This window comes from Trichosurus vulpecula, chromosome 2 (assembly GCF_011100635.1).
Source record: "Trichosurus vulpecula isolate mTriVul1 chromosome 2, mTriVul1.pri, whole genome shotgun sequence".
Lineage (NCBI taxonomy): Eukaryota > Metazoa > Chordata > Mammalia > Diprotodontia > Phalangeridae > Trichosurus > Trichosurus vulpecula.
In genome coordinates this window covers 329641133-329656559 of record NC_050574.1, presented here as the reverse complement: position 1 = coordinate 329656559, position 15427 = coordinate 329641133, and the positions used below count along the sequence as shown (strand labels likewise).

Sequence of the window (15427 nt, the reverse complement as noted above, 5' to 3'; positions counted from 1 at the left end):
TCCTCCTTTGATCTCTGTGATGCTGTTCTTTCTTTCCTCTCCCTCAAATCTACCAGCCAATTAGGTGCCAAGTCTCTTCAACTCTGGAGGCAGTGGATAGAGCAGCAGACCTGGAGTCAGGAACACCTGAGTTGAAATCCGCTATCACAGACGGATGGACAGACAGACAGACACACAGACACACACACACACAGACACACACACACACACACACACAGAACGGTGTGACCCTGGGCAAGTCATTTAACCTCTGCCCAACAAAATGGATCCATTGGAGAAGGAAATAGCAAACCATTCAGTAACTTTGCCAAAAGACCCACAAATGGGGTCCCAAAGGGTTGGACAAGACTGAAAAACAACTCTTCAATTCTACCTCCACAATATCTCAGCATCCAACATGTCCTCTCTACTTACAGTGACACCACCCTAGTTTCAGCCTTTATCCCTCTTGCCTAGACTACTAAGATAGCCTTCTAACTGCTGTCTACCTCCAGCCTCTGGGATTTCTCTGTTCTATAGTCACTGAGCTGCCAAAATAATCTTCCTAATGAATAGCTCTGACCAAATCACAGTCTCACTAAAAAACTTGCTGTGTTTCCACAGTTCCCAATAAGATAAAATATAAACTCCTAAAATTCAACAGCAGTTCCCAAACTTTTTGGTCTCAAGACTCATTTACACTCTTGGGATGTTTTGCACGACTGCCCATCTATAACCTATGTCAAACTGTTTGCCTTCTCAATGAGGGGAGGGAGAGGGAGAAAATTTAGGACTCAAAATTTTTAAAAATGAATGCTAAAAATTGTTTTTACATGTAATGGGAAAAACTTTTAAAATCTCAAAGAGGTTCTATCTATATTTACCACATTAGGAAAATAAAAGCTGATATTAATTTATTTAAAATGATAAATTACATGTCAAATAAATAACATTTTAATGGAAAATAACTTTTCCAAGACAAAATAATTAGTAGAAAGTATGGCATTGTTTTACATATTTTTGCATATCTCTTGAATATCTGGCATCACAGAAGATAGCTAAATACTCATATCCGTTTCTACATTTAATCTATTGTGCTATGTCGTTTTGGTTGAAATGTATAAACAAAAGCTAGTCTCACACAGATGGGTAGCTGTAAAAGGGAAGAGTATTCCAATAGCCTTTTCCAGATAATTCTGGATACTGTTCTGTGACACTACACCAAAACTTGACAGGTGGTAGTTTCTTAAAGTTAGATACAATGTGGAATCTGAAATCATGTAAAAGAATTTTTTGTACTCTGTTACATTAAAATTTGTTGGTCTATCTTACACTTTGAATAGATCTTTTGCCTACAAATGATTTAGTAACACCATGCCCTGGTCATTTGGAAAATAGTGTTTCACTGAATTTAGGAGACCTTCCAAATGCTGCCACATTTCAATATACAGTATCAAAACAACACATTCCTTGATATCACCACCAGTTTCATCAGATGTCTTTTAAGTATAGAGAAGCTGTCCAGTTCACAGTATAAAGGTTTTTCACAATTTTAATTTTCACTTGAAAGCTTGAAATTTATCATTAGCAACAAATACTATCAGTTGTTTTCTTTGAAGTGACAGGCCCACTTTGTTCATTTTTCCAGAAAATGTCTGCCAAATAACCTTACTCTGAATAATCATAGTTTGTCTATTCAAGTAAAAATTATGTTCCATGAAAAAAATGAATAGCTCTGCTTACAACTCAAACAATCTCATGAGTGCTTTTCTTTAAAACAATCATTGTACTGTGATATACAGAAGTGTCTCGCATACTTTCCATTTTCAGCACACAAAATATTAAAAAGATGTGTATTCAAGGGTCAAGATTTAATAAAATTAATCATTTTTATTACTTCATCAAGGACATTCTTAAGTGAAACTGGCATTTTTTTTTTACTTCAACTGCATGGCCCTGAAGAATACAATGAATAAAACAGTTTGGTGCCACTACCCTGATTGTGCCAGCCCTGGCTATCATTGCTTTTATACCAACAATGCAAATGAAAACACAGTAGTTCTAGGTTAAACCAGGAGATTAAAAAAATATTTCAACATCACTACTACCTTTTGTTGTCAGTCACTCATATAAAAGAGTATTTCCAATGATTAGTTGGTGCTGATGGAGGAATATAAACAGAACAGCAACATCTGTAGATTAATCCATCTAATCAACACTAATATATCTGTACAACAAAAGTACATTTCTGTAGATAAGACAACAACTCAGTCTTCACATGTGCAGCTAAACCTTTAATTCAAAGGTCATGAAGCTTCTGGACAACTCCACTGTATACTCATGTGAGAATAAGAGTGGAAATGCCAAATTATGTCTTCGTACTTGGCAAATTGTTTTGATTTGGGGGACTCCCAAGAGTCACAGATCATACTTTGAGAACCACTGCTCTACAACATGGCTCCAACTCAGTTTTCCAATCGCATTTCAAATGACTCTTCTTCACCTTCTTTTATGTTCCATACACATTTCCTCCAAGTCTGTGTCTGCTGAAATTCTCTTTTTTCAGCTGCCTCCTTCTCTACCAAGCTATCTGCAGCTGAAAGTGATCTATTCTTCCTAAAATTTTCTGACAGTACTTTTTCAAGATCACTGATTTTTATCACATTCTACCTGATATGACACTGTATACAAATTACATTTTCCCTCTATTAGTCTATATGTCCTCTGTGGGCCCAAGACTATCATGTTCATCTTTGTATACATAGCACCTTAACATTATTGCATTGTATACTGTAGGTAAATAAGTGTTTGCTAGATTGAATAGCACATTGTTTTAGCTTTATGTCACTCAGATACACTATACAAAAATCAGAACGCTGCTCAGTCAACCACATGATTCTATTCCAATCTGGCATCTTTCTCCATCCTTACACTTTCATTTTTGTAAGTCTTTTGCATGTTTCAATGGACTGAGGACAAGTTAACAGAAACCTGGGGCTACCAAGAGATAGTTACCTATCACCATCATGTTAGACAAAGGACACTGCAGAGTGCCAAGGTAATGGCAGGATTGTGCCATTATATACCTCAGAATTTCCCAATACCCATAATAAGATATTTACATAATTGAGTCTCCAACTACCATAAAAAATAGAAATTCATTAGGCACTATTTTTTATCCTAGTTACTCCCAAAAGTCAGGGCAGCCTAGGGTAAGATCAGCCATCTGATCCATGCATCAGATCAGAAGAGGACTAGGTCCTAACTTCCTTTTCTAAGATTATGATTTTATATCTATTTAGGATTGGCATAAAAGCTTTGCTGGAGACTACTTACTTTAAATTTTTTTTCTCGTTTCCTTCCTTTATGCTTTTAGAATCCAAAACTTCTCCAACATTTGATTATAATTGTGTTTTTTAAAATGCCTTTCAGTTAACTTCTCAATACCATTCATTCATTTGACACTTATTTAGCAAGCATTTATTAAGTGTCTACCTGTGAAAGATGCAGGAAACACTGAACTAAAAAGAAGAAAAAGTACTCATATTTGAATGGAGAAACAACATGTACATCAGTAAGTAAATACAAAAAAGATTGGGGAGGTGATAAGTCATATCAATATTAGTCAAGTAACAGACTTTTCTAAGATGGAACATGATTATGTTTCTAGAGAGTTAGCAACACTCTTTTAAGAAGACATCCTGCACCAAACTATTTTAATTCCTCTTTGTGGTGTGGAAGCAACTGTGGGTTGTCAGGGCCATAGCAACAGAGTACAAGATCTGACAGATCCTATCAGCCTCAAGAGCTTCTCAGGATGGGACTAGCAACACAGGATGTCCATGTTATCTGAGCTCTAGTTGAGCTAAATTCAGAGGCTAACTCATCATCAGGTTGGCCACAATGTAATGGATTACAATTAGAAAGTGCCCACACCAAGGAAATTATGGATATTCTAAAGCAGTAATGACACATGGTGACATGCTGAAGAAAATCTAGAAGTATGAAGTACATTTTGGCAAAATATTTAATAAAAACTTATACTTATAACAATCCAATTCAATGAGTCTACATCACGGCCTTAATTTTAGTTTTTCAAAGACTTTATTATTGATATATACATATTAACCTTAAAACATATCTCAAGAAAATTAGGTGCCCCAAAACCTTATTTATCTTATTTAAATTTAATTTTTTTGGTTATATTTTAAGTTCTAAACTGTGAGCCTCCCTCCCAACACAGCATTAGAGAAGGTTACCACTTGACATATATGTCTAAAACCATTCTCTGCATACTTCTATTTATAAGTTCTTTCTCTGGCAATTAGCAGCATCTTCCTTCATAGGTCTTTTGTGGTTGATTTAGATATTTATAATACTCAGAATAGCTTAGTCATTCATAATTACTCTTTGAACAATATTAATGCTACTGTATACCATGTTCTCTTGGTTCTAAAACCTCATTATCTATGGGAATTAGTTCTATATATTTTCCAAATGACTTAAGTTTATTCCTTAATATACTAATTTTTTTTTATTTTGACCATTTTCATTTGAAATCTTAGCCTGTCTTATGAAACAGAGGGCACAAGACTTAATTTTTTCTTTATAAACATCAAGTAACACAAAGCTGAGAAGTAGCACAGAGTATTGGAAAGATGAATCAAGAAGACTTAGGTTCACTTCTTGCTTATACACATTTCATTTCTTTGAGCCTCAATTTCTTCTGCCTTAAAATAGAGACAATACTATCTGTAGTAGCTGTAGAGACAATAGTACCTAAAGTAGTAGCTACTTTACCTGGTTATGAAACTCAAATGAGGTGATATATACAAAGCACTGTGCAAACTCTGAAGCACTATATAAATGACAGTTCTTATTATCCTAAATACTCAACTCCCTCTTTAAATGTTTTCAAAAGCATCCTTCAAGACCCTGTGCCCATAGGTGAAGTCCTCCCAAGGTCTCCATTTGGGGAAGAGGCCCAAGCCAGCCATCTCTCATTCCCCTCCTGGCTCTGCTTTCTGACTCTCTGGACTTGGACACCATTCCTCAGTATTGATACTTTCCTCTTCCCTTCGAATTCCTCCCCACCTCCCACCCCTTTTCAGCACCCTTTTTGAGTTCTGTCTTCCTCCCATTAGAATATAAGCTCTTTAAAGGCAGAGACTGTCCATTTCTTCCCTAGGATGTCTATCCCCCTATGCCTGGAATATACTGTTTAATAAATGCATGTTGCCTGCCCGCCTCAAGTCCCTCAGTGATCCTAACTGGGACTAACAGCTAGGAACCAATAGTCCAGGAACCAATAGTCTAGGATAAAGTGCCTACTTTTTCCTCCCAATTCTTTTGTTTTTTTCTCTCCTAGAAAACTGAAAAAATTAATATGGTTCCTAAATCAAAAGCAAACTTCTCAAGCTCTGAATCATTACACTGTGCAGCAACACAAGTCTTTCTCATTTTTAGTTTTTCCTAAGTTTTCAGATGTTAGTTCTCTTCTGCTTACTTCTTTTTTTTTAATAAATTTATTTTTTATTTTTAGTTTACAACACTCAGTTCCACAAGTTTTTGGGTTCCAAATTTTCTCTATCTCGCTCTCCTGCCCCCTTCCTCCCCAAGACAGCATGTAATCCAATGTAAGCTCTACACATACCTTCACATTGAACTTATAATAGTCCAGTTGTAAAGAATTATAACCAATGGAATGAATCATGAGAAAGGAGAAATGAAACCAAAAAAGGGGGAAAAAAAGGAGAACAAAAAGTTTGCCTCATCTGCATTCAGATTCCATAATTCCTTTTCTGGATGTGCATAGCTTTCTCCATCATGAGTCCTTTGAAGCTGTCTTTGAACCCTACGCATTGATGAGAGGAGTCAAGTCTATCAAAGTTACTCCTTACAGATACTGTGTGTCTGAAATCGTGTATAATGATGTCCTCATTCTGCTCCCCTCATTCAGCATCAGTCCTCTGCTTACTTCTAACAGCCTTCCCATCCCTCTCTTAGAATCTGTTAATTTTACTATGATGAGCTTCAGTTGTGCATCTCCAACTGTCTATTGATATTTCAAACTGGATGTACTGTAGGCATCTAAAAAATTTACACATCCCAAAATGAACTCTGAAAGCACTCCAGGTATACCCATTTTGGATATGACTTCTCTGGCCCTTTAGCACAGTGCCTAGCACATAGTAGGCACTTAATAAATGTTTACTATCACTGATCAACTTGTCCCTCAAACCCAGGCCGCTCCTGAACTTCCTCATTTCCACTGACAACACCATCAACCTTTCAGTCACCCAGTTTCATACTTGATTCTTCACTCTTCCTCATCTCATGTATCCAACCAGCTGCCAAATCTTGTTATTTCTACCTTCACAACATCTCTTCCATTGGTTCCTTTCTAATCACCACCCTAGTTCAAGCTCCTATTACTTCTCTCCTGGAGTTATTATAATAGCTTCCTAATTGGTCTTCTTGCCTTAAAATCTCTCCCTTTTCCAATCGATCCTCCACACAGCTACTAAAATTAGCTTCCCAAAGCATAGATCTGATCATGTTATTCCCCAATTCAGTAAACTGCACTGACTTTCCAATACCTCTGGGATCAAATACAACCTCTGTTTGGCCTTTAAAGACCTTCATAACAGGGTCCGCAACGTATCTTGTTATATATTAACCCCCTTCTCTCACTCTATGATCCAGACTGGCTTTCTGTTCTTGAGACACATCACTCATCTCTATTCTTGGTACCTTTGCACTCGCCCAAAATATTCTCCCTCTTCACTTCCATCTCTTAGAATATAAATTTCTTCCAAGGCTCAGCATCACGAGTGCCACCTTTTACATGAGGTCTTTCCTGATCTTCTCAAGAGCTAGTGTCAGCACAACCCCACCCCACCCCCAATTACTTTGTATGTTTTGTGTATTGTAGGGAGTTGTTTCAGGAAACAATTATCAGCCCACTGGATCTGAGAATCTTGTTTCCTTCAAAACTCTGCTCAGAAGCCACCTTCTATGTGGTGGAGGAAACATCCCCTTAACAACTAATAATCATTTCTGCGGGGATGAATCAACTCATTGCTAATAGGATGATTATCGGCCCCTCTCCAGAGCTTCAGAACCAAGGACTTCTATGGTTCCTGATCGTCCCCAACTGCTACTACCCTCCCCCCATAAATTTAGCCTGCATCTACTGTGTGTGTATATATGTATGTGTACGTGTGTATGTGTGTGCATGCGTGTGCACCCCCGTATATTTTACATAGGTGTTGTCTCCCATAAGAGAATGTAAGTTCCTTAAAGGCAGGCTGTTTCATTTTTATCTTGGTATCCCTACCACCTAGGCATAAGTCTGTCACATGGCAGGTGCTTGATAAATGCTTTTTGATTCACTGATATTTTTAAAAGGGAAACCAGTACAAGTAAGCCTGAGTATACATTAAATAAATGCCAATAAGGCTGTAAGTGAAAGACTTACTTGAATCCTACCTCAGACAATTTGTATCTTTGTGAAGCCGGACAAGTAACTTACCTCCTCGGGACTTGGTTTCCTCATCTGTAAAATGACAGGTTTGGACTTCATGACTTCCAAGTTCTCTTGCAACGATAAGCCTATGACCCTATGACTAATCAAAGTGTGTGATTTTAGTGCAGTGACTTGTGACACTATTTCCAGGGCTCAGAGACCTTGTGAGCTTACTTCCTGGTTCGGGTCTGTATTTTGGAGAATTCTCCAGAAGACTGACCTCCAGATGAGTGAGATGGGTATATATCAGGCTTCATAATGAACTCAAAAATAATTCTTTTCCAGGCTATAGAGAAACATCATTTTGGATTTTTTTGGCCTTACCCATAATGGGTATTAAATATCTTCATTTGAAAGATATGCCTACAAGGATGATAACAGCTATCATTTACACATGGCATTTATATGTGGCAAAGCAGTTTACACACGTCATTTTATCCTCACAACAGGCCTGAGAAGTAGGTGCTTTTATTATCCCCATTTAAAAGCTGAGGAAACTGAGGCAGAGAGGTTAAATGCCTTTCCCAGGGTCACTTAGCTAATAAGCTCCTGAGACAGAATTTGAACTCAGGTCATTCTGACTCCAAGTCTAGCAATCTACTACAAACCAAACCTCTTTTGTGACTTGATCCATAGTTTACTAACAATAAGGTTAAATTCTCTACTTCATCTGTATAGACACATATTGCCTGACTTTGAAATGGAATCACACAAGATCTGAGAGTGAGCTAGCTAGCTCTAAGTGTATCTAGGATTGCCTTTATGTGCTAACATGTATCCATATAGAGATAGGCACACACCTCCCACTCAAAATCTTAATTCCCTTTCATAACCCTACTCAAGAACGTTAAGATCAAGGAAAAGGCTTGGAATAATAAACACACGACGAGCTTAAAACTCAAAGAGTGTGGAATAATCATTTCTGCGGGGGTGATTTACCGAATCAATTCATTTCTAATAGTGAGGATGGTTATCTTCTCCACCCAGAGCTTCAGAACCAAGGGCTTCTATCGCTGCTAAAGACCCGGAGCACAAATCAAGGACAAAGTCACTGAGCGTTTTTAACTTTTCCCACCTCCTCCGATCCATTCACAACAAAGGAAACGCTCAGCCCGGGAAGTGACCCATTCTCCGGAATCTCCCCTCGGCTCCGCAGGGGTGCCGAGCCTCCGATCCCACAAGTCCCTACCGGGCTCGAGTTTGGAAGCCCTGGATCAGGAAATCTCGCCGCTGAGGCCGAGCAGAGGTCACAGGGCGGAAAGAGGGGAGCCGAGGAGCCGGCGGGCCCCCGCCCCGCCCGCCCCCAGCCCGGGCAGCGGAGGGGATGGACGTACCTGTACTGCCAGCCCTTAGCGCTGCTACTCCTGCCGCCGCCGCCACCGCTGTTGCTGCTGTTTTTGTTGCTGAGGGTCGCTGCTGAGCCCAGGCTCTCCAGCTTCCCTTCGCTCTCGGACACTTTCATGGCGGGCCCCGGCTCTCCTGCCTGCATGGTCACTCGGAAGCCCACCACCACTCGGGCTTCGGGGGATAATACTGCGCTGGAGGTGGGGGGGTGGTGGGGCGGGGCTTGTTCTTTTTTTGGGGTGGGGGAGGGTAACGGAGGGGAGGTCTTTGCTTTTAGGGGTTTTTTTTCAGGTTTTGTTTTTTTTTAACGGCCTGATCCTAAAGGGATGCGTCCCAAAGAACCGGCGGCGGAAGGAGTCCTCGACTGAAACGGGGACCACCCAAGGGACGGGGAAACTGAGTCCTCCTAGGAAGCGGCATTTGTATAAAAAAAGGTGGAGTTAGGGCAGGACCGGTGGGAGGGAAACTTCCTGAGGCGGCTAGGACAGAGATGGAGAAGGGGGACGGGGCTATCAAAAATACAGATCTCCCAGGGGAAAAAAACCACCACCGGGCCTGGGGGGCTTGGGGACATATTTCAGGGAAGAACGGAAGCCTCCCCGGGATCTAGGAGAACGGGCAGGATGCCTGCCTTGGGCTTGGAGCGGCCGAACCGGGAAGGAAACCCCGGAAGCGAGGAGGGAGGGAGGGATGGATGGGGGGCGGGGCAGTGGGGGGGTCTCACAGCCGCCCGCCCGCTCGCGCCTGGGCTGCGGGCGGGCCGGGGCGGGGCCGGGCTGGGCAGGTGGGGGCTGAGTTCCCTCGAGGCCAGGCGAGGTGGGGCGGGGCCGGGGGAAGGAGGAGGAGCCCCCTCGACCTCTCCCTCTCTCCCTCCTTCCCTTCCTCCCTCCCTCCCCAGGACCGGGTCTCCCCGCCCCCACGAAGGAATTCTCGGGAGCCAGGGGCCGGACAACGGCTCTGGCTTCTCGGGAGCAGCCCCCTCAACTCCACCCCCGCCCGCCCGCTGACTTGACCGCTTTGCCTCACCCTAGGCCTAACCGTCTCTTCCACCCCGGCCTCGTCCTCCGCTTTCCCTTCCGGGTTAGCCAGCGCTCACTTCCTCCCGAAGGTGAAGTGCCTGGCGCCATCTTGGAAGAAGGCAAGAGGGCGGGGAGGGTGGTTGGTCTGGAGAGCTGAGGTTGGAGCGCGGCGAAAGCGATGGATGAGAACCGGCTTTTGGATGCCGAGTCTCACCTGTTGTATGACCCTGGACGAGCGGGGGCGAGAATCAGCCAGACATGAATTCGCCTGTCTGTGTGACCTTGGGCAAACGACTTTAACGTCTCTGAGCCTCGGTTTTCCCCTCTCTGAAATGGGGGCAATGATAGCCCGTACCCCAGAGGGTTGTGGTGAGGGGAGATAAAGCTTTTTCTGCGTTAAAATGCAGTGCACGTGTTAGCTGTCATGAACATGTCTTTCATTCCTCCAGGAAATTGCTGAACTGTGTGCCAAGGTCTGCATTAGTAGGACAAAAAGAGAATGGAAAAGGGGGTGTCGGAAGAATGGAAGGACCGTCTGTTTTGTTCCAATGCCCTTGCAATGCAGCGAGAAATGTGCTTATCAGTGTTTGAATGCAGGGCGAGCTCCATGAGAGTAAGCACTGTTCAACTCTCTGTATCCACAGTGCCTAGCGCATAGTAGGCACGTAATAAACAAATGTTTGCTGATTCGAGCATTAAGACCAGACTTCGAGGGCCATGAGAGCAGAGACTCAAATAGGTTTTCTTTCTTAAGCAGGCGTTCAGTCAATAGAAGGTCACAGGATGATGGTATTTAGAGCTGAAAGAGTTCTGAGAGATCTAGTCTAAACCCCGTATTTTAGAGTTAGGGGGAAAGTACTTTTCTGATCACAGCATCTGACAGATGAGAGTCTTCAGAGGCCCTCCATTCCTTTCTACAAGCCTCCCCAAGGCTCTCTGATCCTGAGGCCTCCCATGTCATTATTTAAAATACATAAACATCAGTGATGGTGATGATGATGATGATGATGGTGATGGTGGCACCCAACCACCTCCCAGATAGGTCTGCACTTGGAGCGACCAGGTTGTTCCTGGTTCAAGCCAGGAGCGATAAGGATATAAACCAGCAAAGGTAGAACAAAAGTGCCAGATCCCTGGAGGACTTTGGTACCAAGCAGAAGCAGCATACAAAGGCCCCTGACAAGAGCGAGCACACCCCAACCTTGTTGTTCATTGGTACTGTGAGTTATGCAGGTCCAGGAAAAAATAACATGTGCCGCGTGCTTTACAAATATCTCATTTTGTCCTCAGGAGGAAGGTGCTATTATCCCCATTTTGCAGGTGAGGAAACTGAGGCAAACAAGGATTAAGTAAATTGTCCAGAGTCACAATTAGTGTTTGAGGCAGGATTTGAAATCGGGTCTTCCCGACTCCAGGCACTAGGGTCTATCCACTGTGTCAGGTACCTGCACTACAGTGCCATTTCCTTGCTCTAAGTGTTTTCCCCCTTCAGGAGAACTGTAAATCTAGGTTATAGTATTTTAAGTCTGGAAGAATGTAAGTAGATCCCTAGGGGAAATGGGCTTTCTTGAGAGGAAAGGAGAGTTTTTTTAATATTTATGGATTTGGATGTTTTATATTTATCTGTTAGAGGCCATCATAACACCATTACCCTGTTACTTGAGATTTAATTTGGAATTAAGTGATGTGCTTGTAAGTCATTGAACAGTTAGCAAAAGGAGGTTTATTTTGCCCTGATCCAGCAAAGATGTGCAACAAGAATGCAACAGCATTTAGTCCTGATAAGTTTCCCGGGTCGCCACTTGGAAACACTATCTGATCAACAGGTTAAGAAATAATGAGTGCATAGTCTTCGGACATACACCATGTTGGAAAGGCCCCCAATTCTTATTTCCTAAAGAATTTATGTCCTTAAGTGATGAAGAAACTGCATCAACGGATGCAGAGACCCGTCAAGTCACAAGGACAGTTTTGTTGCCTTGTAGGGAAAGCTGATCCCTATTTCAGGAAATGAGGGTACCCTAGTCCTCTCATATCGGCTAAATAAAGTCTGCTCTGTTGTCTTGGACTAAGTGCTTGCATGAGATGAAGAGCTCTTTACCTGTTCTGCAGAGACCTAGACATAATCAGAATCTGATATTCCCAGGGGAATCCCTGGGTGGGGGGCATGCACCTTTGAGTTGTTATTATGAGATGCCTCCGAGGTAGCACCTGGTTTATGTAAACCCAGAGCTTTGGTTCTGGAAATAGAAATATAAATCTGCTATGGCCACACTTCCTTGATCATACTACTCTAGTTAACTTTAAAAAAAAAAAAAGAAAGTGAAATTAGTCCAGTATGACTTATTCTTGATGAGGTGGTATATTGACTCAGTAATCACTATAATACTTCCGTTTCTAAGGACTCACAAACTAATTCCTTACTAAATATGTTGTAGAATTTTTCCAGGCATTTAAGTCAAGCTCTTTGACCTATAGCTTGCAGATGCAGGCAGGCTCTTCCTTTTTGGAAAATTAGGCCAACATCTGCCCTTCTCTAGCCTTAAAACACCTCTTCTCTCTGAGATCTTTCAGACTTTACCAACCACAGCTCATCAGCACATCTACCAGCTCTTTTAATATCTTATTTATAGTACTATTTCATTCATAGGTGGTCCTGTTCCTCATTTCATGGAAGTTAGATGCTTCTAGACAGTTTCACTTGTCTTGGATTTCTCATACCTGCAAATCACTTTTATTTTGTCTTGCCAATACAAAGATTATTATTCTTGAAAGAGAAAACAAAAGCAAAGTTCAGACATCCCACACCTTCATTATTTTCATCCCATTTACCTCCAGAAGCAGTATTACACCTTTGATCCTTCTCTTACGTAGTGACATAGAGAACCCAAGACTTTATGTTGTTGAAGGATCCCAGAATCATAGACTCAGAGCCGGAAGAGACTTTAAAATTAATTAATTAAACATTTTTATTAATTTTACTGAATTGAAACTAGGATAGAGAAAAAGGTGGGATGATAAAAGAGAGAGAGAGGCTTGGAAAGGGGAAGAAATGAAAGAGGAAGGCTCCCTGGCATCTTTCTAGTATTAGACAGGGCCTGGATTTTGGCTTCCTTCAGCGTCCTATCACATCCCCATAAAATGCCCCTCCTTGATACTATAATTCCTCTTTCAAAGCTTCTGTCTTCTCTCTTCCCTCCTTGTTCTTCCTCTCCTCTCATTCCCATTCCTTGTGCTTTATTTTTCTTTCTTTTTCTTATTGTTAAGTCAGCTCAAAAAGACTTCAACACTCACTACGTGGCATTTTTATTAAACACTTTCTGTATTGCTAGGTGCTAGCACATATAGAAAGTCTATAGAATTTGTCTAGCACCTAGCAAAAATTGTGTTATGTGGCAGGCACTGTGTTAAGCACTGAGCACCCAGAGAAAGCAAAAGTAATGTCCCTGCCCTGAAAGAGCTCACACTCTAATGGGAGAGACAACTTTAAAGTAACTATGTAGAGGTAAGATTTATACAGAGTGGATGGAAAATTAGAGAAGACTCTAGTAGTAGAAGAGACTGGGAAAGCCCTCCTGGAGAAGGTGGGATTTGGGCTGTTTTGAAGAAAGGAAGGCTATGTGCTTGCTCCCATGCTTTTTAGCATGGTATTTTATGTTGTCAAATGTCTTCAATCAAGGTCAACTACTGCTACTGATGGTAAATTATTGAATTTGAAAAGGCTGTAAACCAAGACTAAAGTGGAGGGAGAGTTGGTGTGCGACTTGTTTGCAAATGCAATAGAGTGTGGATTGATTCTCTACTGCCTGGGCTAATTTTAGCCTAACAATTGACACCAAGAAAATGGAGGGTCTCCACTAGCCATCACCAAACCGTCCACACGTAGAACCGTAGTCTGTAGCAAATGGAGAAATTTTGAATGCTGTGGATAACTTCATTTACCTTGGCAGCATGCTTTCCAGGGATGTACACATAGAGGATGGGGTTGACTCAGGGATTGCCATAGCTAGCTCAGTGTTTGGGAGGCTCTGAAAGAATGTGTGGGAAAGAAGAGGTATTAGGCTGCCTACCAAACTGAAGGTCTACAGAGCCATTGTGGTGACCTTATTACAGTATGCCTATGAAATCTGGACAGTCTACCAGCACCAAGCCAGAAAATTAAACCAGTTCCATTTGAATCATCATAGGAAGATTGTGAAGATCATCTGGCAAAATAAGATACTGGACACTGTGGTACTTTCTGTAGCTGAACTGCCAAGCATTCAAACTCTACTTCAATGAATGCCGCTCCAATCGGCTGGTCATGTTGTTCAAATGCCAGATGTGTATTTGCCTAAAAGACAGTTCTGCAGAGAACACACACAAGACCAGTTGTTCACATGGTAGTCAGAGATATAAGGACACTCAAGGTCTGTCTAAAGAACTTTGGTATTTTTGATTGTGAGATTATGGGAGACACTGGCACAGAATCATGCGGCATGGTACACCCACATCAAAGAAGGTGCTATGCTCTGTGACCAAATAAGAATTGCAGTAGCTCAAAAGAAATGTGAGATGTGCAAATTTAAAGACATCTCCTTCCCCAGTGTTTATGTGAACTATTGTGCCTGTGTGGTAGAACCTTCCAAGCTCATATCAGTATGATGAGCCACAGCCAGGCATACTGTTCATTGACTCCAACATCAGATTGTCATTTTGGTCCTCTTTGAGCACAAAGGACAAACAACGGTAGTCAAAGAAACTGAGATCCATGGATATTTAATGAATAGCCCAAGGTCACATAAGTAATTAGAGGCAGAATTTGAACCCATATCCTTTCACTCAAGGGCCAGTTCAGAAAAAAAGGATAAAAGTGTTCCAGTTCCCTTGGGATAAGCCTATACAAACTAAGAAATGAATTACTTTGTATATTAAAGTGGCCGTACTTAAGAGTAATGATGTGGGAAGGCTGGCAGCCAGGACTGGGTGAAAATGAGAAGGAAGTCAAGGCAAAGTGTCATCTATAAGGCTGGACTTATTGCTGGGCATTACAGAGAATAAAAAGCTCTGAATCTCAAGGAAAATGTCATGAAGAGACCTTTTACCTTTTGCTATTTGCAAAATAAATTTTGCACTGGAGAGGATCCCCAATTGACACTCTCCCTATACATACCTCTTCCATTGTACCCAATCCTTATTCAAACCCACCCCATGCTCCATTAAATTGTATGTAATATGTAGGCCTATGGGCTACGGACTGTAAAGTTTATTTAACTATCCCAGTGAGTTTGCTTCTTGGCCAGGAATTTTGTTCAAGTGATCTTGTGATGAATGAAAAAGTGACTGAACTCCAGCCAAAGAAAACCACAAATTCATATGCATAATTTTTTCTGACAGTCAAAATATTTCTGCAGGAAGCCCCCAGATATGACCTATGGATATTCGATCTTTTTTTTTCTTTATTGTGGCTTAAAGATTTTTGTTTTATCACTATATCTTTGAAGTTCTCATAATAATATTCCTTGTAGATATAATTTTGGATTTCTCCCCATTGGAGTCTGTGAATACATTCTTTTTG

The 15427-nt window shown here is 41.4% G+C and overlaps 1 protein-coding gene across 2 annotated transcripts in view; it reads right to left on the bottom strand.

Annotated features, from left to right (window-relative positions):
- The window catches only part of OSBPL11 (oxysterol binding protein like 11), a 103799-nt gene extending 94191 nt beyond the window's left edge, over window positions 1-9608 (bottom strand). The window contains exon 1 of one of the 2 annotated variants that reach the window (XM_036746178.1): window positions 8842-9608. In XM_036746178.1, coding sequence (XP_036602073.1) covers window positions 8842-8996 — 155 coding nt within the window. In that variant the 5' untranslated portion in view covers window positions 8997-9608. Of the gene's footprint in view, window positions 1-8582; window positions 8651-8841 lie in introns of those variants that run through there. The other variant, XM_036746179.1, reaches the window with a different exon arrangement.
- Window positions 9609-15427: the final 5819 nt, after the last annotated feature.